This window comes from Plutella xylostella, chromosome 8 (assembly GCF_932276165.1).
Source record: "Plutella xylostella chromosome 8, ilPluXylo3.1, whole genome shotgun sequence".
Classification (NCBI taxonomy): domain Eukaryota; kingdom Metazoa; phylum Arthropoda; class Insecta; order Lepidoptera; family Plutellidae; genus Plutella; species Plutella xylostella.
Window position 1 is genome coordinate 8,355,833 of NC_063988.1, and position 26,167 is coordinate 8,381,999.

The window sequence follows — 26,167 nt, forward strand, 5'->3', positions numbered from 1 at the left end:
ATTTATAGTTGGCAATTTATAGTATTTATTAATATAGGGTCAATATGAAAATAACATCAATTATGTAATGAGTGATACACAATATTATTTTGATCCGGGTGGGAGCAGAAAAGTATCAGAGAGCAAACTGATTAAACTTTATCATCTTAATAATATACATTTTTAAGTATTATAATATGTTTTTTTAGTTATAAATATCCGATTTCTAGTGTATCAATTTATATATCTCAAATAGACGCCTAAACATTAGGAAACAACGGCGAAAAAGGTACTATGTAATAAGTTATCACACTTTTTCTTTGCTCGTGTGTCTATAGAATAACACTAATCGAACTTGTCAAATCTAAATCAATATCAACTCACAAGCAACTCGAGCTTCTTGTCCAAACAAGTTTCAGGCTTACACAGTTCAGGTCCCGGAAGAGAACCGGAAACATTCGTTAATGCCACTTCCGCCGGAAATGGTACACTTCCTTTTCAAACTCCCTTTGTGTTCGGAATCAGCTTAGAGGTATGAGGCGGGGGCGGGGAAACAAATTGCTTGAACCGGATTTGGTTTTAATCCCAAACCGAAACTATTGGTCGTGAACTTCATCGTTTACTACAGGGTGTTGCAAAGTGTTATAATAAGACGAAGGGGATTGACTAGGTCATTTGAAAATGTTTAAATTCGTAGAGAAAACTTAAGTTACCGCTATTTTATAACACTCAGTACATAAGTTTTACGTGTGTGGCACATAATGATGTCATGCATGAGTACTTATTATTATCATACCAATTAAAAATATAAAATAAAAGTATTTAATTACTTTTTAAAAAATATGAGATTGCATCGACAGTCGACACAATGTATAGAAATAGCAAACAGATATTAATAATCTTTTTCTCTAAATAGATAGATATAATAGATAGTTGAAAGTATTGTATTGATAAAATATTTCATTTCTAAGAATAAAAAAATTGGTCATTAAAAAGTTTTGAATGTTTACCGAAAAACTTTATTCAGGACTTCAGGAACTCTCCTCAACCTTACAATTTAGGTTATTGCTAATGACCATTTTGGCCATTTATGATAAAAGATTGTTCCATAGATATTTCTAATTCACTATTTTCCGCCATGTTAGTTAGTGGCACGAAAGCTATTACTCAAAGTATTTTGGGGCGCGTATTATAACGAGTTACGCATAACGTAAGCGTCAATTAAATTTTGACTGATAGCGGAATAGAAATAACATAGGACATCCGTAATTACATTGTTACTCGTTTTGTTTTGTTATTTCAGTCGGTCTAGTATGGTATAATTCTGGTAATAAATTGATTGCCCAAAAATATTACTAAATTGGTAATTATAACTTAATAACTGTAAAAGTAACTACAATTTAATGGGAACCTTATCTCTGTAACCTGAGATATAGCATAGATGCTACTCTATGTTTTACAGCCTTGCAAAATTAATTAATTCATTCATTAGTAGTTTATTAAGCATACTGAATAACTAGGGATACTTGCGAGCTTCGCTTCCTTTAAAAACTATTCCCTTCCCCGCCCGGTCCTCGTCGTGCCCGAAATTTTTTAGGGATTTTCCGGAAATATGGTTATTTTTTCACGTAAAATTAATTCTTAGGTTTCAACGAATATCCAAAAAAGATTTTATCAAACTTAAAAAAAAACCTTCACATAGCAAAGTATCGATTCTTCTGCAACACAAATCTTGACAAGTTTCAAGAATAGCCCGCAGACACAGTTGAATATTTAACAGATTGGCGGGCTCGCTTCATCTGACCCGTTTAATTTAAAAAACCAAGGGATTAATATTTCTAATCGACAGCCTTTACCGAGGGTCTAAAATGGGTAGACCGATTTCAATGGTTTTATTCTGTCATATGAAAATTAATTAGTATTGTCCATACGTTCCATTTAAAAAATAAACGCTTACGACATGTTTTTGGACGTTTAAAATAATAATACAACCCAAGCTACATAAAAAAAATATCTTTTTATTGTTTTTAAACGGATGTAATGTACCTACTTTTGAAGACGCGGTACATATTGTAGACGTAATTTCGTAAGCAGCAAGGTACCTATTATTTGTTTAACAGCAAAAAAAAACATTACTTTACCACTGATGTGAAATTTTCATTTTACATTCCAGTCAAAGTTCCATTCCTTGTTTAAGAGCAGTATTAGTTCAGGCAAATGAGGTCGGCAGAAGGCGACTTTAGCTGAGAAAAGATCAAAGAGTTCCATCAATCTGTGTGGGATCGACAAGTGGTCTTTCCAATTAAATAGGCTATTTAGGGCGGATTCGGCCAACGTCGAGTAACTGTTTACTCACGAGTAAAGTACCAGTTACTCGCGAGTAAGCAGATTTTGCATTCTACCAAACCTGAAACCAAGATAACTAGCTTATCCCAAGAATAAAATGTTATACCGCCAAAATTGACCGTGTAACGAGCTTATCCGAGAGTAATTTTGTAATGGCGGCAGCACATCAGCTGATTAGAAAACCGTCATAATGACATATAAACACATCTGTCAAAACATAAACAAAAGTACGTTAAAAGACAAAGTCTCAGAATAACAACAGCGAATAAAATATTAAAACATAAACAATTTCATACTTTTATAATCCATTCAAACTAAGTTGGCATGTCATTTCTATTGCATGCTTTGAAACGCAGCTATTTTTATTTTAGTTGCATTACAGTTTCGTTCCTCGTTCATTCAATTTAATCATGGTATAACTTGGTAGAATGCAAATGTACTTATCCTAGATATTTACTCGCGTATAATTTTAATTCCGGTATAGTTATTCTCGTGTAACGTGATGTTTGGACGAATCCACCCTTAGTAGAAAATGAGTTTTACAAGTTAGGTTGGATTATGTCAAAACTACAGACAAAAGTTTGATACCGTAGTTAATTGTGCATGTTCAAATCTTTTTTTTTCCTAAATTCAGTATTAAAGTATTCGCTCAATGTAAAGTTTGTAGTAAAGAACTATGTATGGGAGGTCAGATTTTTTCAAATTTGTGTAAAATACTACACTGCCGGGCATTGAAAAAGTTCCACTCACAAAATTTCGACAACAAACGACCCCAATTTTTTCAAAGATTTAATTTAAAAATTTGAACTAAATATTACCGATTTTAGTTGGTAATATCCTAATGCTCTGTTAAATGTACTTCAATGTTGCAGAAGACGGCATTAAGCTAGCCTTTTCCGTTTAGAAGTAATTTGGTGCTTTTCTCAGTGGAACCTTTTCATTGCCCGTAAGTGTATCTGCAGGTTATCCATAAAATATACATATTGCCTTTTTGTTATTAGTAATGGACAGAATACCGCTATGTTACTACGAAATTTCCATGAGTACTAGTTGATGAACTGATAGGGTTATTGATTGGCTCAAAAGGCTGACAAATTGTCTGGCTTTGACAAATTACCCACAATATTACTGGTTTATGTTTCCACGACTTGTACTCTTATACTCCTACGAGTGTGGCGAGAAATCGATAGTTTTAGTCATAGATAGTTTTCATATAATAAAAATAATTATTGCTAGAGTCGGACAGCCCTAACTCTGCAACAGAAACAAGTGCCAAGGCCTAAAAGTTAAGAAGGGCAATTTTTCTTTATCATTAGCAAATAATCATAAACTGCTGGACATAGGCCTCTCCTAAGGAGCGCCACAACACTCGGTCCTCGGCCTTCCTCATCCAACCACTACCGGCTACTACTACGCGCCTAAGGTCGTCAGTCCAGTTTGCCTGTTCGTGGTCTCCACTCGAGAACTCGTCTACCCCTAATTTTTCTTATAAGATGGTATTGATACACTATTGATAATAATACGGTAATTTAATCGTAGGATAATAAGTTATCTTTACATGGAAATATAATGTTTTGTTTATTTTTGAAATAGTTGTTATTTTTATAATATACTTTATTTCAATTTCCTAGCGATAGCACGTGTTATTTATTGCACAGTTTTACACTTATCGATAAGTGTGAAGATTTTTCATTATTTGGCCTCAGTATCACAGTTAGTTTAACTTTTAGTAACGTCTATCTCAGCTATTGCAACACCCAGGCTTGCTACTCCAGCTCACTCGGGAGCTAGGCTGGCTGAGCTGAAATCAAGGGGATATGTACAAAGGTTCCTCTCGAGAGAGCCATGTACAGGAACTTCGCCACCTCTCAGAATAGAATAGAATAGTAACGTCTATTGATTTAGAAAAGCGATTTTATGTCGTCTATCCCGCATTATCGTGACTTCGATCATTTATTGAGGTGTAATTTGCCCTTCTAAGGTTGTAATGGTCAACCATTTGCCTTCTTTACAGTTTACAACCACCACCTATCAAGGTAAACGGGGATGTCCACTTTTTCTCGTTAAAAATGCAAGAGCTTTCAACACGAAGCTCACTGTAAATGTCACCAGACTACCACTACAAAGAGACAAAGCAAACTTTGCCACTGGATCAAGTGGCAACACCAAGAATACATTATTTTCTCTATAATTATCATAAAATTACACATACGTGACATACGCATATCATTACGTCTTTATTTACAATCTTTTAGACATCCACGGAAAAAAAGTAAGTACTTAATTATATTTGCATGACTATCGTCAGGAGGTTAAGATGTTGGTTTTGTTCGTTAAACTTTAATAGGATAATACATTGGAGATGTTAATATTTTGCTCGTCAGTCTCGTCACCGCTAGCCAATTAATCACGCTGTTAGATTCAAGTACAGTCAGCTGCATAAATATGTATACACTTTGCACCTTGAGTAATAAATTCAAAATAAAACATTCGGGTTACGGATTTTACTTTGCCAAGGAAAGTATACACATAAGGATACAATGTGACAAACTTATCTGTTCCGGTGACAGTCAACTAAATTGGTCCATATCTCAGTATTAACTAATAAATTATATATTGATATAGATTAGATGGGTTTGTTAAAACCGCAAGGGTAAATTACCATTACGGGAAAACTTAACATCATAAAGAATGAAGAAATATCAGACATTTACGTGAGCTCTCACCGGTACAGATAAAATTGTGGCACTATACATACATTTGTGTTTACAACGATGACCGTATGTATAACTCCAATTCCCTCCCACATACTTTTGGAGCAGAGACATACAGTGCGACAAACTTATCTGTTCCGGTGAGAGCGAACTAAATTGATCCATATCTCATTATTTACTAATGAATTATATATTGATATTGATTACATGGGTTTATTGAAACTACAAGAGCAAATTACCACTACTGGCAAACTTAAAATCTTATAGAATGAAGAAATATTACACATTTACGTGAGCTGTCACCGGAACAGATAAGTTTGTGGCACTGTACCTATTTAGAGCGTCAAACTGACAGACGTTTCACAGGCGACTAATATACGTTTATAGTGTTTGGTGAAATTCCACCTAAATGCGTTTAATTGACTTGTAAAAAACGACTCGGAGGCAAAAATAATGTCCCAATCACCTAGTTTTATTTTTTGTGGAAAAACAAAATTTAGGAACAATAATAATGTTTATTAGGATGCAGTACAAAATTCCAGTGAAGCACAATTTTTTTCTAACACCCTTTATTTTAAAAAACCTGTGTAAAAATAAAAGATTAGATAGGTACATTTAAAAAAAAACCTGAATTTTCCACTCTGCACAGCGTTAATAACAGACAGTTGACGAAATGGAACAAAAGCAAATAGAAGAATAGGATTTAAATGCCGGTTAACATTTAAAGTAGGTCAGAAAAAAATACATACAGACGGATTGAGAACCTCCTCCTTTTTTTCGGCGTCGGTTAAAAAAACTAAAGGCTGTCGCAAAAAGGATTTTGAAACAATGTCAGCATTTTTTCCTAAATAAAGGTAATGATTTTCCTCTAAAAAAAAGTTCGTTCGCCACTACTTTTAAGACCAAAGGTTGGTTTAATTGATTTTGAACTTCGGTCAATCTATGAATTTATTATCTCTATTAAATAAATCAATTACAATTATTAACTAATTAACTACAGCTCCATCGCAAGGATAATTTTATTCTAGAACACTCCGCTCGCGTCGAATTTTCTCCATAAATATTTGATAATACTCAATTTCAGCCTATTTCGTTACAACTCGCTCAAGTTTCAGTCGAAGTTGAAAATTTTGATTAAGCCGAAATATATTTAAGAATCTTAATTATTCTACAATTTAGATTTCAGGCGAAATGTGTAGCGTAATTAGGGGAATTTATCGAGCTTAACTTTACGTACCCGACGAAAGTTGGCTGTAGTAATTTATACCTACACTTAATTGTTCCCCAAGAATTCATGCAAGAGTAAATTAGGTATAATATGAATGAACACAATGCTTGTAGCCGTATGTAGAAACATTAGTAAAAAGTAGGTACCTACCTATTCAATAAGGATTAAAGAAGTTATAAACAAATATATGCAACATACAAATGAATTTATGCAAGATGTTGTATCTTCGATCTATCAGTTGATTCTCTACTGATTATGATTCTATCTTATTATTGCCCTAGCATGGTCTGCCCAAATTGGGTTTTATAAAATGGTATGATATGTTACGATTTATTTAACAACAATTACGACTTAATAATAACATTATCTAAACAGTGCCAAAAGTCGCACCTCTGCCTACCCTTTCTGGGAATCCTAGCTCACGCCTGTTATGTAATTTTATTATTTATTACGTTTATAATGTATGCCACTCACGCTCGCAACAGCTAGTAAAACCTATTAGTATCAAAGTTGAAATGCCAAGGTCACTAAATAAAGCGTACAGGTTTCTTTACGGAGGTCGATAGTCGTAATAGTAATGTGACATCAATGGTTTTGTGACTTACGACAAAACTTGAAATATTTGCTGCCGGCAATGCGGCACTGTATCCCTGGATTTTGCGGAATCCTACGAATATTATAAACGCGAAAGTTTGTAAGTATGGATGGATGGATATTTGTTACTCTTTCACGTAAAAAATAATATATTTACATGAAACATGATTACTAAACATTCGAAGGCAAAGCGAAGCTCGTAGGCCACGTAGGCTTATGAAATGATAGGTAATTCTCAGGATGACTTGCACAGAAACCTTTAATTTAGATTTAAGAAACATCCATCCATATTAAGTTATGATTTTAATAAAAATTTAACACAAAATTTAGATTTAAGATTTTGGTGAAAGTCTAAAGCCTTATTTTTTTCGAATAGTCCCCAGTTGTCGAACGGACAGTTTGACTACTGGGAATGCATTACAAGCTGAAACAACGTCTACATTCATTCTTACATTTGAAGCTGAAACCACAATCACGACTATAGCAACTGGCATCAAGCACACAACAGATAATACAACAATACAAGATTTTGCAAAATTGGTATACTCTGAGTTGCAGAACTTGCAACATAGCTTGCAACAGCACAAGCACACAACAGAAAGAGACAGCAACAGAGAGACAGACAGAGAAACAAACGACAATCACTGCAAACCTCACCTAGCGTCGGAGGGCTTGTACGTGACGTCATACTTCTCGACCAGCTCGGCCGCGGTGGACCACGACACGCGGACCGTGGTCGGGTTCAGGAACGTCACTGTTATGTTCTCGGGGACACCGGGACCCATTGAACCTGTGGAGCAAGATGATGGGTCAGTTGCCACCTTTTACAGTGACAGTAGTTTTATGCCTAGTTTAACCATAGTCTGTTAGATCATAAACACCCCTGTTACATTCGTTATAAGTCATTTACATCTTAAATTCTTGACAGATGTATTAAAAGCCAACAACTAGTCCCTTGTTATGATCTAACAGAGTATGGTGAAACCAGGCCTTAGTAATACGGGCAATATGTATGAAGAACCTGAAAAGGGCTACATCGGGCCGTAGAGAAAATAATTGGGCTAGACGGATCAAAATTACCAAAAACACAACAAAAAAACGTAAAATTTCCGGAATCAAGTTTGACATGGTAGTTGGAAGATTCATAAAAAAACATTAGTCTTGTCGTGAGCATGGTTATCACGTAACTTCACTGCCTTTGACTTGTTTTTTTTTTTAACAAATACCTATCTAAGTTAATATTTCTCAGGTTCTGGACCAAGTGTTGAACCCAGGACTAGGCCTTTTGTAAGAATGCGCTGGTCATACGACTCTTATATCTTATACATAATTATAGTCACTGTACTTACTATATATTTTATATCAAGTGTCGTCGAGCATCATGTAGCTAGCCGCCAGATAAATCCATTAGAAATACATAGAAACATTTTCGACCTCTTAACTCATAAAAGAAGAAAAAAATCAAGCAAAGGTTTCCAGAGATTTAACACCGTAGTTACCTTTGTAATGTTAAATGAGTTTCCGCAGTGAACCAGCTTTGTGGGAAATTACACCATTTAGAGTTAATCACGAAATAGGTAAGTACCTACCTACTCTACAAAGAATAAAATAACTTAGAATCCTACAATAATAGGTCACTTCACTGATTCTTATTCAAATCTACACATAATACAAGATCGTTCTTAACAAAACAGAATATTATTTAATTGAAATTTCCTGAATCGAATATCAATGGAGCAAACCTAAGCGAAGATCTTCTTACACGGGGAGAATATACAAGTGCTTTTGAATTCAATGAATCAAATAATATAATAATTGATATCCATTACCAAACCGTAAAATGAATGAAGACGAAGGTGGTAAACTTTAGTATTAGTCATCGGTCTGCTCCCTCTGCTGTGATTCCTGTCTATGCTCACACTTGCAAAATTAGACAAAATTGTGATTGTATCCCTTTCCAGCAGGTAAACTCCATAAAATACCTCGGCGTTCATATAGATAAACACCTTAAATGGGTTAATCATGTAGATGCAGTAAAGAATCGCCTTAGAAAGCTAATATTCGTCTTCAAACGCCTGCGTTCAGTAGCTAATGAGTCGATTATTAAGGTTGTTTATTACGCACTGTGTCAAGCTATTGTATCTTACGGCATCGTTTGTTGGGGTGTAGCTTGCAAAAGTCTTCTAATCAAGGCTGAGCGTGCTCAGCGTGCAATATTAAAAGTAGCATACAAAAAGCCGGTACGTTACTCAACTTCTAAACTTTATAGAGAAACGAAAGTTTTAACAGTACGACAACTTTTTATTCTAGCCACAACTCTGAGATTTCATAAAATTGCCCCTGTAAATCTTGTGGAGAGATCACGCCCCCTAAGACACGAAAAATGGAAAGTTGCAACTACAAAGAATGAGTTTGGCAAAAGACGTTTCGGTTACATGGGTCCCTTCTTATACACTAGGGTTAACCAAACCTTATCCCTCTTAAAAACTACAAGACATATATGTAAACAAAAAGCTACTGCGTGGCTTATGTTACAGGACTACAAAGATAGTGAGCTACTTCTACCGCTAAATACCTAAAGCCACAAATTGTTGTTACTCGGTGGTACTAATATTTTTATATTATTTTTTGTCTGCTTCTTTTTGTTTGACTAATGTTACCTTAACTAAATGAGGATTAATAGAAAAAATTGTCTTGTCGCAAAAAATTTATAAATACTGTGTTACTACTAACCTTCATTCTCAACTTATAATTATTTTATTTTTTTTATTGTATAGCATAAGACGAAAGAGACTAATCCCTACGACACAGGGAATCCTAGTGTAGGGGTTAGGGATATTATAACACTGATTCAATGTTTTGGCTATCAATAAAGATATTTGTATTTGTATTTGTAAAATGAATTCAATAATTCTGAATTGTAAATGTTATATTTGGTTGCTTTATTACACGCAATGGGATTCATTACCAGTAATGGCACAGAATAATATCAAGTAACTAGCGTTAGTAATGGGTGAAAGTACTATTATTTTAGAGTTTACTACAAAATTCAACTGCTGGACACAGGTCCCTCCCAAAGAGACCCACAACAATGTGTCATCGGCCTTCCTCATCCAGCTGATACCGAAGTAAGTCACACGCTAAAGCCAGGTATCATTTAGGGACGGATAAAACATGTGTTAATTTTCGATCTGCGGGGCTATCACGAGGCGCAAAAGGCGCACGTCAAGACGTGACATTTTTTTTGGAAATGCGCTCACTCATTTCATGGGTCCTCGAGAGCGAGCGCGACATAGAACTTATGTCACGTCTTGAAGTGTGCATCATGCACCCCATGCTTGCCCTGCTGTACATGTGTACATGGCTTAGTTTCCTGGTCTCCACTAAGAAATAACGAGTAACATTGCAATCAGTTACCGGCGTGAGCGAGTCTCAGCAGTAGAGAGAGCGCGGCGAGCGTGGCGGCGGCGGCGGCGGGGAGCGCGGGCGGCGCGCGCCGCATGTCGCGCCTCCCGAGCCGCTCATGCCATGCCGCTTCTGTCAAAAAAGGAAATAGTATTTAAGTTCAGCTAGAATAACAGGATGAACACTCAAAATTACTATTTATTTTTTAATCATTGAAGTGTTTAACTAATACAAAAGAATTTCCACAAAAACATATTTTTTTTTGACGATAAACGATATCAATATCGACAGTTTAATAAACTATTCATGACGCTTTGTTCGCTCATGCCATACCGCTTCTGTAAATAAAAGGTTTAATGTGGACAGGAGAAGACAGAATATTGATGGGATTGAAAGGAATAAAATGTAATCCTGTACTTTAAAAAAAACCCTTAACCAAATTTTCTTTTCTAATTTAAAATTAATGTTTAACAAACGGATTGGTTCCTAAACTTACATAATTATAATGGATTCCGCAAGGATTACGATGATACACCGAGATTAAATCCGGAAAACAATTTGAAATTGATTATAATCTATTATTGATAACGGATCATTTAGATTATACTCCAAATACTGATTGGATTTACGCTTCAAATTTCATATTTCAATGAACAGGTGTGTGTAATAGTAATTACATTAACTTAACCTAACCTATACGTTAAAAAACCCCGATTTTCAACACTAAAAGCCGCATAACTTTTTGACGGCTAAGCCGATTTTGATAAAACATGGCTCATGGCAAAAACACTTATATGTAGTGCCTTTACTTCTGTTTCAAGTACAATTCCAGGCCTGAACGAATACATAATATAATATTGTGGGGACCTCTCACACACGGCCATCCAAATCCAAACTAGACTGTAATATGGGTACTGGACTGCTGATATACATATCTTCACAAATACATAGATAAATAACATATCTCGGCTGCACTGTGGTGGAACCCCATGTTGGTGTCTGCGGCGCGCGGGTGGATCAATCGGGACGTCACGGGTTACACTGTGTGCGTAGTGCGGGCAGGTTCTCACGGCACCATGCTATCAATGACATCGTCCGGAGAGCTCTTGTTTCTGCGGATGTCCCGGCGGTCCTGGAGCCACCAGGGTTGTCCCGGGCTGATGGCAAGCGTCCGGATGGACTCACCATGGTGCCGTGGGAGAAGGGCCGCAGTTTACTCTGGGACGCGACGTGCGTCTGCACCCTCGCGCCGTCTCACGTGCAGTCAATGCGGGTGCCGCTGCTGAAGCCGCGGCTCGGCTTAAAAAACTTAAATATAGCCAGCTAATGCAGCGGTATCTGTTTGTGCCCTTGGCTGTGGAGACGATGGGGGTGTGGGGAGAAGAGGGCAGGGTCTTCTTAAGGGAAATCACCAGACGCTTGAGGAGTCGTGGTCTGGGATCTTCTTCCGGGGCACACCTGATGCAGAGGCTATCCCTGGCTGTGCAGCGTGGTAACGCTGCCAGTGTCATGGGTACCTTTGGGTCGGGTGTGGCTCGGAGGGGTATTTTTGATTAGTTAGTTATAATAAGTAAGTAGTAAGTATATTTGTAGGTATATTATAATTATTATTAATTTTTTCTGACGAAACTTCTAGTGGATATAATGCATGTTTGTGACTTATATGTTTTTATGAATAAATGAATTATCAATTATCAAAAAAAAAAAAATAACATACCTATTATAATATGTTGTATACATTTCAACACCCAAGACCAGAATACAAAATCTGTCTTTAAACAAATATCTCCCCAGCCGGGAATTAAACCCGGGACCTCCGGCATAGCAGTCAGGGTCACTAACCACTACACCATTCGTTCGTCACACATACATCGGGCTATGCGTGGACCATAGGCCTGAATAATACCTGAAGTGGCTGAATATTTCAGCGCTTTTCATCGCGGCGACATAACACCAATTGAATTTTTCGCATGTGGGAGAGTTTAACGTAAATATTTAAAATGGCTGTGCAAATGCAAACACCGTTTTGGGAAGCGGATGTTTCTTTTTTGATATTAAAATTGTATTCTCTAAACAATTGTTAATAATTGATAAAGATGCATATTGTTGGCTCTTGTTCTAACTCTAGAGGATTTGGTTTTCAGCGAGGTCATTTTGGTTATTTGTACTCTTTTTAGTAGTAATCGTTGAGTTTATTGTCGGTTTTATATTATTCCATTTATTATTCATATATTATTTATTATTCCAAGCAAAATTGGAGATTCAACCTCATCACATACTACAACACAATTCCACATTTTTTCAATTACATTTTTACATATGTCGGAGGCGGGGGTGGAGCAGGTGCACGTTCCTGGGGTGGCTGGGTGTCAGGATTGTCCGACATCGTGTTTCGTAGGCGTAGGAATGGCGATTTTAAGAAAAGTCACTTTAAATAATCACTTCTTTTAATTATCGCACAGTTACACAACACAATAACACTTAGCAATCACACAGCAAGCCAAAACACAGAAAGGGTAACGTAATGTCACTAAGTAAGAGAAACGCGGGACAGTTTCTAGACGTGTGCGCAGAACGACGGTCAAGTACAGACTGACTCGACTCTACGTCGTCCCCCACCAACTAGACTCCGTCGAGCGCCACTAGAGGCGCTGGCGTTCCCATTGTCACTTGTTTCGCAGAGACTTCGCTAGGTGGCGCGACAGTTGACGTCCGTTTCCGACACGGCCATCCTGCTGGCACACGCCCTCGTGTGTCATTCTGTGAAAGAAACATTTTCTGAGAGTAACCCGCTCGGCCAATCTTCCTGACATTAAAAAAAAACAAACTAAAAGTCTCTCTCTGTCTCTGTCATCTCTCATCTCTCATCTTTCGTGAAAACTCATAAGTCAGAATCAAACTTAATTCAATCAGCAGTATCAGCACTAAAACAAATTTACACACAGACACAACTAGTACACGTCAAATCTTATGTACCTAGGTAACTTTCATCAGTTTGCCATGTACCAATCACGAACAAAAATATCATCACAATGAGTTATTCTGATACACCATTCGAGTAATCACCTATCACCACGGTTAATCCAAACCGAACTCAAAGACGCACCTCCACCTCATGTGGATTGCACGCGTGTATCACACGCTACGGTCACACAAGACCACGGTTAATCCAAACCGAACTCAAAGACGCACCTCCACCTCAAGTGGATTGCACGCGTGTATCACACGCTACGGTCACACAAGACCACGGTTAATCCAAACCGAACTCAAAGACGCACCTCCACCTCATGTGGATTGCACGCGTGTATCACACGCTACGGTCACACAAGACCACGACTACAACCAGAGCCTTACACGAGCACGAGCTCTACATCCACTCTCTCTCTTACCTCGGTTCAGCTACTGGTTAAGTCGAATTAATACGGTCGATAGTAACCACTCGAATCCACCCAAACTCAATCTTCATCATTCTCTACATAGTCTACATCATCGTCAATACTGATTGGTACATCGCTCGCTGGCATCTTTCTTAACCTATCGTGAGCATATTTATTTTGTAAGTTCATTTGAATTTATAGCCTTTAGTCGATAACGATCACCATCTAAGACGTCGATTACTTTAAAATGTCCTTTAAATTTTGCATCTAGTTTAGTTTGATTTCGCTCTTCATTTTCTAGCAAAACAAAATCACCAATCTCAAAATTCACTACTTTGGCCTTAGTTCTATCAAAACGAGTCTTATCGTAGTCAGTACTCCTCTGAATATTCTCTGACGCAGTTTCGCGAACGCTTTCAATATTGACTTCGTTATCAACCTCACTACACATCAACGACAACGGTCTTGCGACTTTACCGATAATTAACTCCAATGGTGAAGCCTTTGTAACGCGGTTCAAGGTACAATTAATTGAAAGTTGTACTTCACCTAGCTAGAGCATCTTGCCATGATTTGTTGCCACTGGTCGCTACTGCAATCAACATCGATGCGGCGTTTGTCTGCCAACGCTGCGATACGGCCATTATGTCATCTCACACGTCCTCGTGTGAGTTATCTGGAAAGAAAGAAAAACAACCGCAGTAACTGAATTTTACTCGGCCAGTCCTGACCTAGTCAGGGAAGAAAGCAGTGGGCTGATGAACTCTGCATTCATCACACTGATGAAATATGAAGCTTTAACTTGAACAGTATCAGACAAAACAAATCAATACTCGAAAGCTAATCCACTATCTTTAACTCTGTACTAAAGAAAAACACGGATCTGGATCTGATTACCAATGGTCCTTGCTCACTTGTCCGGCAACCTCCATCCGGTTACCCAAGTACTCATCACGAATGCACACCTCCATCCGGTGTCATTCCAGTGCCTCCATCCGGCACTCACTAACACTTCCATCCAGTGTTAGTCTGGTACTACCACTTCCATCCACTGGCATTAAACAATTGAGCAAGACACACCACAGAAACACACAATTCAATCGATTGCTTCATAATTACTTAGCATAAAAAAGATCATGATTATAAAATAGGGAATCAACTTTCGGAGATTTACCTAATGAGGTCATGGACGCATGTTCATAACCCTACTTAACTTAAGCTCAGGATTTTGATCAACCTCCATGTCATAACCTTTTTTTTTAAGTCAACAGGTCTGGCAACCCGACAGATTAACAGTTCCAGGACTCGAACCTCGAAAATAATTCCACAGTACCGGTCACACTAACCTCATCCACGTAAAGAAACATCTAGCCTCTAAACTTTGAAACTACAGTCATAGTTTTAACGAAAACAGCTCACCAGATTAATGCAACATCCCAGCAGGCGCGCTCACTACGCATAGATCGACCCTCTTCTCCTTGGCTGCACCGGATCCACTCGCTCTTCCACTGGCAGCATCCTGGTCCTGTCTGCGACGTTTTGGGCAGCTGGATGCGAAGTGTCCCTGGCCCTGGCAGTGGAAGCCAGTGACCGCAGTCTTCGCTGTAGATGGAGGCGGTATCCTCTTGAAATTGACACTTGGTTGGTGTTAGTAATGTAGTAGATACTTATTCTTTTATGTTGGCAACACTAGGATTTAGTGCGGTAATGTTCCCGCCTTGTGAAATGTCAGTTGAATAGACGGCTTTGCAAAACGGACATCTTTTATTTATAACCTTAGATAATTCGCGAAATAACAGTGGCGCAGCCCGAATTTACGCTATTAATTAATCATGGCAAATTTATCGTTTGGTGCACTAAGTGTTTTCAATCATGAAACTCATGATTGGGCTTTGTTCAAAGGACGATTGGAACAATGGTTCATGGCCAACGATATCAACAGTGAAGTGGATAAGTCCAGTGCAAAACGCCGGGCTATTTTGTTAAGTAGTTTATCTGAAACTACTTACAAACTCATAAGGGATCTCGCATTACCCAAAGACGTCGGGGAACTCGCCTATTCGGAGGTGATAGAACTATTGGACACACACTTCAAAACTAAAAAGTGCAGCTTTGCGGAAAGGTATAACTTTCATAGTGCCTTCCAAGGACAGGATGAGTCCTTAGCTGACTGGGCCGCGCGTGTGCGGGGTTTGGCGAAGGAGTGCGAATTCCCAACGACATCCCTCGAAGATACACTACGTGACCGCTTTGTCCTTGGCATGGCGGGCGGTCCAGAACGAGAGCGACTCTTCGGCGAGGCGATGGACCAGCTTACCCTGCAGAAGGCGTTGCAGTTGGCACAGAGCGTTCGTTGCGCCAGGGAAGCGGGGCGTACGGGCCTGGCGAGGGCGGCAGACGGGTCGGCGTCGGCGCCGGCCGTGTTCGAGATGCACAAGATGGCGGCACGTGGTCGGAGCGGCGACGGTGGGTCACGCAATCGGAGCCAAGGCTCGGTCGCGAGGCCTTTGCAATCATCATCAGTTCAGTGTTCAGTGTGCGGTTATCACGGTCATGATAACAAAAAGTGTCGGTTCAGATTTGCGTCATGTAATGTGTGTGGTGTTAAGGGTCATCTAAAGCGCATGTGCAATGGAAATAGGAATGCAAACAATTTCTTGCAGTGCTGTTCGGATACCGAGGGTGATGATGGTAAAAACATTTTAATATTTAACATTCGTAGCTGTAGTGGAGAACCTATGCAGGAATATGTCACTGTAAATGATGTAAATTTATGTTTTGAAGTGGACACGGGATCAGCGGTAACGGCTATTTCGGATTCGGTTTATAGGGCCCATTTTTCAAATTATAAACTGGACAATAGTAAACAAATATTATTAAGTTATAATGGCACTCCAATTGACGTACTGGGTGTCCTACCATTGCCGTTTGCGTATCGGTCACAAACACAAACCATAAATGTTTATGTAGTAAAAAATGGTGGGCCACCGCTCTTGGGACGCGATTTTTTATCTAAGTTCAAGTTAGAAATTTCGCCTATAAATAACTTGTCCAATAGTTATGAGAATCAATTTCCCCGGCTTTTCTCGGATGAGTTGGGATGCTGTGAAGGTGTTGAGGTTAAACTTAATATGAAACCGGAGAGTATTCCAATTTTCATGAAAGCACGCCCTGTACCGTTTGCGATAAGGTCAAAATTAGAAGAGGAAATATACCGGTTACAAAGTCTAGGTATTATAGAACCTGTCACATATTCTGAGTATGCTAGTCCGATTGTGCCAGTATTGAGAAGTGATGGAAAGATTAGACTTTGTGCAGATTACTCGTCCACTTTAAATAAGCAGTTGTTAGTAGAAAAATACCCCTTACCCCGAGTCGAAGAACTTTTCTCCAAGCTGCACAATGGGGTGCATTTCACTAAGCTAGACCTATCTGGTGCATATAATCAGTTGAGACTACATGAGGATTCACAGTTACTCACTTGTATTAATACACACAAGGGGTTATATAAGTTTAATAGATTAGTGTTTGGGTTGTCAAGCGCACCAGCTATTTTTCAGCGCACACTTGAAAATATCTTATTAGGTCCTGATAAACAGACTAGTGGAAAGGTTCAGCCAGCTGATGATGATCATCATCCACATTGCTCATTGCAGGAAGGGGTTCTCCAATTTTTAGATGATATCCTTATTACAGGTAGAACTCGGGAAGAGCATTTAGCTAGGCTTAATGAAGTTTTTCGGCGGCTAGAGAAAGCAGGGTTAGTGTTGAGGAAGGAAAAATGTAGTTTTTTTCAAGAGTCGGTTTCATACCTAGGATTTATAATCGACAAACATGGTATTCACAAATGCCCCGAGAAAGTAAAAAGTATTGTGAATGCAAAGAAACCGGAAAATGTATCAGAATTAAAGTCATTTCTGGGCCTAGTCAACTACTATAGAGTATTTATAAAAAATGCATCCAGTTTATTAGCACCATTGCATGATTTGTTACAAAAAAATGTACATTGGGTGTGGACTAAAGATCATGAAAATGCATTTCAGTATATCAAAAGATGTTTGGCTGATGAGAATACTTTAGCACATTTTAACCAGGATGCGCGAATTATTCTCACTGTGGATGCGTCACCATGGGGGCTAGGGGCTATTTTGTCTCAGGTAGATAAGGACAATGTAGAACGGCCGGTTTCATATGCATCCAGGGCACTGACCCCGGCTGAGAAGCAATACAGTCAGATCCAAAAAGAAGCAACAGCAATTATTTTTGGGGTTCGGAAGTATCACCAATACCTATATGGTAGGTCCGAAGCATTTGTGCTGAGAACAGATCATAAACCGCTTTTATCAATTTTTAGACCGGAAAAAGGTATTCCAGAAGTGTCAGCCAATCGTCTCCAGAGATACGCATTATTTTTGTCGGCCTATAATTACAAAATCGAATATGTTAGTAGTGCAAGTAATTGTGCAGACTTTCTTAGTCGCTCCATGGTGCCGCAGACCACGCCTACTGCGGTGACGTCACAGGGTGCAAGTGACAGCAAATCGGAATGTATAGTAGATACTGCGTGTTATATAAATTTTTTGTTCGATGACAATGCTTCTCCGATTTTATTGAGTGAGGTTAAGGATTTAACGGAACAGGATCATACATTATCTGATGTAATTAAATTCACAAGGAATGGTTGGCCGAAAACTATTAAGGATGTCGAAATTCGACCATATTTTGCTTGTCGGTCCGAATTATCGGTAGAAAGAGGCTGTTTAATGAGAGGGTGCAAGCTTGTTATCCCGTCTAGTTACAGAGGGAGGGTTATCAAAGAGCTGCATGCCGGTCATTTAGGTATTGTTAAAATGAAGCTGGAGGCGCGCACACGATTCTGGTGGCCCGGCATGAGCGAGCAGCTGCAGCAGGCTGTGCGGAGCTGCGGCGTGTGCAGCCAGCTGCGCCCCTCGCCGCCCCGCGCGCCCCTCACGCCCTGGCCGTACCCGTCGGAGCCGTGGTACAGAGTCCACATAGATTTTTTAGGCCCGATAAATAATAAAATGTATTTAATAGTGGTGGACGCTTATTCGAAGTGGGTCGAAGCTTATGACGTCTCGTCCGGGTATGGTAGCAAGGTAGTTATACAAAAATTGTGCGATGTAATGGCAAGATTTGGCCTCATAAATACTCTGTGTTCAGATAATGGCCCATCATTCATATCCAGTGAATTCGAACATTTCTGCAAGAGTAATGGTATTACTCACCTCACCTCTCCGGAGTATCATCCAGCAAGCAACGGGCAAGCCGAAAGCTATGTGAAAATTATTAAAAAAGCTTTGAAATCGATTCTGTTGTCCGGCATAGGTAATAATAACCTAAATATCAAATTAAATGAATTTCTTTTCAATTACCGCAATTCCGTTCATTCCACCACAAATAAAACCCCTGCACAGGTTCTCTTCGGCAGGAATTTACGCTGTAGGTTGGACTTATTGAACCCGAAATCTCCCGAGGCTTCCGATACAGCACTGTTAGAAACTGTACGGGGTAAACAGTGTTTACAGGGTAAATCATATAGGGGAATAAGGAACATTGACTTTTGTATAAATGATTTGGTATCAGTCAAGATTCATAAAAACAATAAAACCTTTTGGGTTCATGGTGTGGTGACTAGGCGGATTGGAAAATCCGCATATTTAATCTTTGTTGGTCAATATAATAAAACTATAAAAAGACATAAAAATCAAATGTATAAAGTGGAGGGGGAGAGAGGAGTAATTTCTGATAATGATATTGAATCCAGGTCGGCGCTTGAAGCTATTCCGACTAACGACATCCAGATCAATGAGGCCGAGAGCAGGCCATCTGCGAGCCAGCCACTGTCTGCGAGCCAACCTCCATCTGCGTCTGAGCCACCTGCAGCGAGTCAGGCATCGTCAGCGATTCAGCCACCTGAAGCGAGTCAGCCACTGACAGCTAGTCAGCTACCGTCAGCAAGTCAGCCACTGTCAGCGAGACAGCCTCTGTCAGCAACTCAGTCACCGACAGCGAGCCAGCCACCTCCAGCTGCGAACCAGCCAGCCGGGGTTTCCTCTATAGCTGAGCCGACCTCCCCTGCTGCCTCTGCTTCACATCGAGATTCTGAAGGCTCGCCTACTGGGATATGGCAAGATAGCCAGGAAAGCATAAGTGAAGACCCCTCTCCTTCCACTCACTCTGATGTAGGGCGTACTCTTCGCACTCGCAAACCTGTATCTTATCGGAAGTTCTTTAGCTTAAGTAAATTGTAATAAAAGGAATATTTAGGTTCTAGATGAAAACCATTGTTAGTAATTTAAGAGATTAAGGTGGAGGAATGTTAGTAATGTAGTAGATACTTATTCTTTTATGTTGGCAACACTAGGATTTAGTGCGGTAATGTTCCCGCCTTGTGAAATGTCAGTTGAATAGACGGCTTTGCAAAACGGACATCTTTTATTTATAACCTTAGATAATTCGCGAAATAACAGTTGGGAAGGAAAACGCTCTTCTGGTCTCCTCCAACCACGTCTTCTTTGTAGGCAGAACGTGGACTCGTGCGCTAATTTCCCACAGTTGCACTTTCTAAGAACGGGGGCACTGTAGCTGGGCATTTTCTTACTATCGGGGTAGTCCTCGCTATTAGCTACTTTCCGTTTTAGAAACGAAACAGCCTTGAGCTTTTGCTGAAGCTGGTTGCGCGTAGTCGCTTCTGTAGTGAAAGCCAGTCGTTGGACACGTCGGTCAAATCGGGAAACATGTGCCAACACTGTAGCCAAAGCAAGCTGTTCGGTATTCATATTCTTCCAGCGTGACATTATTGCAGTCATCAGCGAGGCAGCATAAGTAGCAAGGCACTCGTTTTCTTTAGGTTTACTGTCACCCAAATTAATTAGGAATGAAGCTATAGTTCTGGGCACTCGTACCTTTCAGAGCACGACTCAAGGCAACCATAAGCCGTGCGCCTTGCAGATTCTCGTCGTTAACGCACAGGTCCGCAGTCGACATCCAAGAAAGTGCGTCGACATCGGATTTACTGGGATTTAAATCGGGTAACCTCAGCTCGGTCGACGACGAAGGTGTCTTCATAGCTCGAACAAGCGTCAGGAAATTCCGATTCTGTTTTTCTAGAAGCTTCTGCCATTTTTCGTCGTTCGTGTCGTGGTGTGAAGCACGTGGGGTGGCGTCTTCTGATCCCACTTCTGATGTCGGAGGCGGGGGTGGAGCAGGTGCACGTTCCTGGGGTGGCTGGGTGTCAGGATTGTCCGACATCGTGTTTCGTAGGCGTAGGAATGGCGATTTTAAGAAAAGTCACTTTAAATAATCACTTCTTTTAATTATCGCACAGTTACACAACACAATAACACTTAGCAATCACACAGCAAGCCAAAACACAGAAAGGGTAACGTAATGTCACTAAGTAAGAGAAACGCGGGACAGTTTCTAGACGTGTGCGCAGAACGACGGTCAAGTACAGACTGACTCGACTCTACGTCGTCCCCCACCAACTAGACTCCGTCGAGCGCCACTAGAGGCGCTGGCGTTCCCATTGTCACTTGTTTCGCAGAGACTTCGCTAGGTGGCGCGACAGTTGACGTCCGTTTCCGACACATACATAAGCAAAAAAAATATGTTTTTTTTATTACCATTACAAAATATGGATGGATATATAAATGCCATTACAAGCTGGTTGTAAATAACTGCATGAAATAGGGTTCGGTATCATTCGTAAAATACTAATTAACGAGTTAGAATAATTTTAATAAAACGTTCATTGGCTATAAAGCATTTCTGTACACGCTATAACACTGTGTGCCTAACATTTAGCGTGTCGTAAATTATTTTATTAGGAAATTAGACTTTGGTAAAGTAAACTTATACAAATTCATAATATTGTGTTTATAATAATAAACTGGGAACGTACTGCCTGTATCTGTTGCAAGATTCTAACTGGTGTGCCATGCGCGTTGCTAACTAGTTTTTCATCCACTTTTTACATCAGTCGTTTTTAATAAAGCTTGAAATTATCTGTTGCAGGCAGTTCTTTACTACGGCGCGGCGTAGCCAGTCACTACGAGATTACTACGCTGCTACGAGTGCTACGAAAGATCGTAGCACAATGCTGATGTTGATACTCAACACACATTGCACAAGTTTACAATCCATTCAATGTATATGTCGCAGTAAGATAGTAATAGCCGGGATATAATTATATCCCTAGGGATATGATTATATACCGGAACATAGTTATAAGAAAGCCATTCATTACTATCTTACTAGGGATATAGTTATAAAACGGACCAAGTTTAGTGATATACTTATATCACTAGATTCAGTTCTTTTATATAATATTTTTTGTGTGTGTGTGGATATTAATTAAACTGTATTCCATTTAGCAAGCACACTGGGCCTATTTCTTTCTCTTTTAGCCGGAATTTGTCTTTAAAAGATAACTATAAATAAGCGATAAGTATTTTTTTACTTTTTCCTCATGTAAGTACCGATAAATATTCACTACTTCATGTATGTTAAGAATATAATAAAAAAAATCTTAATGGGCAAAATTAAATAAAGGATGCTCTACCTATCTGTCTATTAACCTCTACAAAAAATATTGCAGCGGCCTACCACGTACATTATTATTATTATTTATTTATTAATCATTGCAGTATTATACAGTAGGTACAAAACATATTCATGTTCCTGATCTCCACTCAGAACATATTTATTCAGTTCAAAGCTCACCCCGCAACACATGGCGCCATATCGTCAAGGCAACGCATAATGTCAGAGCTACGCAATAACTGTTCGAGTTAATATTGTTTACATACATTTGCATGTTGACTACATTCTAATTTCATAGTACGCCTGATCACTGAAGGCTCTGCCAAACACGTGTTTGTCAAAGATAGAAAGATACACCTAGATGTGCATGTTTCCTCACGATGTTTTCCTTCACCGTAAGAGTAGTGGTATTGAAATTAAATTCCTTATAAGTGAAATTAAATTCCTTATTTCTAAAGAATTCATTGGTACATGCCAGGATTCAAACCCACGGCCTTATCATGTTTCTAATATACAGGGTGTTGCAAAAAGGGTACATTAAGCCATGCTGGTTTCGGCTTAGTATACCCTTTTTGAAACACCCTGTAGATATACTTTATTTTACATAGCCACATTGCCTATCTTACATTTTTACTATCATTTATGGCATGCCATCAAATCAGTTGTCTAGTTTATTAACTATGTGTTTACATATTATGCATACTTATATCTTTTATTTATTATTTAACCACACTTGCATGTATTAATATTTATCTATACAGCACTATATACATATACTTACAATAAAACCTTATGTATGTACCTTGTGACCTTTAGTTTTAGTTTTAAGTTAGTATTAAGAACTGGGCAGTCTGAAAACCAGCGCAGTGTGTTGCCGCATGCAATACGCAGCATTAGCTGAGGCTGTCCTTTTGCCACCTTTGTATTTAAGTAAGATTTCAAATTGTATGTTCTGATTGTGACAATAAACTATTTTTCTTTCTTTCTTTCTTTCTATCTACTATTAATGGCGGTCTTATCACTTAAAGCCATTTTTATCACGTAACATTAAGAAAAACTGCAGCCTGAGTATTTTTGCCATTATTAGATCTTATATTTTTTTTCTTTAGCTAATTTATTTTCATTGACATTTAGCAGGTTCGTGTCTTCCTCCTATATTAAATTATCGTGTCAGTATTAAATACTAATTTTTTTTATTTTATGGGACGTTGCCTTGGTTCTTAGTTATACTACGACGACGACCGTATAATTGCTACCTACATATATATAAACTTTATACAAACGTTAGGCATATTTGAAATAATCGATGTTACTAAAAGGGTTTAATAATTGATATAAACAATGAATACATTGTTTCAGCTAAAAACAAACAAAGGCTCAATTTGGACATTCGATTAACCATTTAATTACCAGTAGGTAATAATAAAATACAAAACAGAAATGTTTTATTCTCTGTAATGAAATTAAATGTAGTATTATTCGACATAAAATTTAACTATTATTTATTGTAGATAGTAACAATATCTAACTAAGGACTTGGAAACAAACCCTACATAATAACGTAACCGTAAGTTTCACATCACACGAGTCTCACTCATAGATAGTGTAAGCGGACATCAGTAACAATAGTCCCTTCCGGTGTCCGTCTGTCTGTCGAGTGGTCTTGAATAGTCGATAGGAAAGCGATAGTCGTGATGCGCCGTGAATGGGACGGCTGAGACGAACGTCTTTTGTTTTATCTTTTAAATGGATTGTTGGAAACTATTAACTTTTATACTTAGCATAATTATTTTTGGACGCTCGCTGGTACTTTAGATAACCTAACCAACGTTAAAAACTCCCGACGTTTAACACGAAGTTACGCGATTTTCATGAAACATGGCTAAGAACACTGCGGGGGTAGCATTACCTTAAAAAAAACGAAAATTGGTTCAGCTGTGTGGGACACACACATAGACACAGAGATGTTAAACTTATAACCCCCATTAACATAAATAGGTTTTATTTAGCTCACAATGAGATAATTTTTAAAGGCGAACGGAAATTATGAATCATAAAATTACTGTATTGCTATGGCTATTATGTAGTATGCTACCTAGTAAGTTTTTATTATACTTCATTATCTAAGGCATTATTTAGCTAAATTTACCGAAAAGAGACTTATATCCAGTAGTAGATAATAAAACTTAATACGTACTACTACTTATCCATAATAACATATAGATACTTTATTTTATGATGACAAAAGTAACAGAATTGAAGTTCTGTTATCAACTGCACCAAGTACCTAGCTAGTAGCTACCTATAGCACTCAGATCCATTAGAACTTTCGAGAAGGTAGCAATAAGTCTTTATTAAATCATAATTTTATATTGTATAATATGAAGAATGTACAGGAAACATTTTCACATTATCTACTAATTGAATTGCTAGAACCGTAATATAATTTAGTTCGCGTATTCAATTATTCAACGTACGATACTTTGTTATAGTACAAAGACATGACTTGTAGGTAATAGTGTTTTAGAATAACTAGTTCCCAGTAGCAATTAGGTATAAACAATATCTTAGTAGTAGCATGATTTCCCAAATATCTTTGGGATTCGGAGTTACCTTTCTGTAAATAATGGCGTATGTACCTAGTTTAAATCAGATTTTTTTACTAAATCAAGTACAAATTTATTTAAAATTAAAAGTTCCACATACACAATGTCGACACCAAATGGTACCCATTTTCAAAAACATTTGATTAAAAAGCTTTATCTTTTCGGTGTATAAGTAATTTAGTGTTATTTCACTGGAACTTTTTCATCGGTCTAAAATGTATATTGTAAAGAGTTTGTTGTTGCAGTCCTATGGCACCCCAGAGGTGCAGAGGGTCTCCACTAACCTCCGCCACGCCAAAGAGTTTAGTTGGCAAAAAAAACATACATCCTTTTTTCGAAGTCGGTTAAAAAGTGAATAGCGGATTTCCTGAAAAGAAAACTGCTGGCAATATAAGTTTTAGTACCGCCAAGTTGAGCTCGCCTGTAATGTTGGTCTCCAGATTTTATCACGTGAAAGTTGCAAACTTTATTTAGTTTAGAAACTTAAAACCTAACCAACGTAAAAAAACCTCCTTAATTCAACAGAAAAAGTAGCATTATTTTTGAACGGCTAAGCCGATATTGTTAAAATAATAATATGACTTAGAACGCTCTTAACAATAAGGTCGCCTATTGAACTTACTCAACTGTAAAATTGGAAAGTATGTTATGGTTTATATTGTATAGTAAATAGTAACCTTGAAGTGACTTTGAGCAATGATACATACGTTAATCATATAATCATAACAATAGTACCTATTATCAGATAAATAAATTAAACAATACGAGGTATCTGTTGATGGGTTTTGTCAAGAGTCTCGCGAAATATTCCAGCAATAAAAATACAAATTTCCCTCGAATGGTTTATTTAAAAAGTTGTGAATTTAAATCCGATCGTCGACCAAAATAATTGGATTAACGACTTCGTTAGGTATTTTTTTCGGGGAAAATAACCTCTCTTTTTGAGCTTCTCAAGTTTACTTATACAGGCTAGCATTTTTTCCGTGAGCTTTAGATAATCTCACGGTTCTATCAGTGATATAAACTACAAAATAGCTAGTACTTCTAACAAACTCCGACATTTCTGAACAAAAGTTACTTAAATTTACCGCAAGAGCCAACACCTTTCGGCCTAGTATACAAAGCATGCAGCAAGCGAGCGGAAATGGCGATGGCTGGGCCACACACTGCGAAGACCTGATAATCATATTCCGAAAGTGGCCCTACTATGGAAACCCCAGGGCGGTTCAAGGCGACCCGGTCGACCAGCTCATACCTGGAAGCGGTCCATACTCAGCGAGGCCCAAGAGAAAGGGAAGTCGTGGCCGGAGCTCAACTTGTTGGCCCACGACAGAGAAGGATGGAAGCGGAATT

The 26,167-nt window shown here is 38.5% G+C and overlaps 2 protein-coding genes across 3 annotated transcripts in view; both read right to left on the reverse strand.

The window, feature by feature from the left end:
• Positions 1–26,167, reverse strand: part of LOC105380364 (fibronectin type III domain-containing protein 5) — a 91,857-nt gene that overhangs the window by 38,947 nt on the left and 26,743 nt on the right. For both annotated transcript variants that reach the window (XM_038115012.2, XM_038115011.2), the window contains exons 2-3: positions 10,279–10,398; positions 7,519–7,651 (exon numbers count right to left, since the gene is read on the reverse strand). In XM_038115012.2, coding sequence (XP_037970940.1) covers positions 7,519–7,651; positions 10,279–10,363 — 218 coding nt within the window. In that variant the 5' untranslated portion in view covers positions 10,364–10,398. The remainder of the gene's footprint in view (positions 1–7,518; positions 7,652–10,278; positions 10,399–26,167) is intronic.
• LOC125488830 lies at positions 14,489–21,248 on the reverse strand. Its single transcript, XM_048622340.1, has 2 exons — positions 20,570–21,248; positions 14,489–15,245 (listed from the first exon to the last, which is right to left on the reverse strand). Exons 1-2 carry the CDS (start codon positions 20,913–20,915, stop codon positions 15,067–15,069), a joined length of 525 nt encoding a protein of 174 aa, XP_048478297.1. The 5' UTR covers positions 20,916–21,248; the 3' UTR covers positions 14,489–15,066.

Coding starts and splice junctions, on each gene's coding strand:
- LOC125488830 (XM_048622340.1), bottom strand. CDS start 20,915: ATGTCGGACAATCCTGACACCCAGCCACCCCAGGAACGTGCACCTGCT. Junction 15,246..20,569: donor CTTGAGTCGTGCTCTGAAAG/GTACGAGTGCCC, acceptor CTCCATCTACAG/CGAAGACTGCGGTCACTGGC.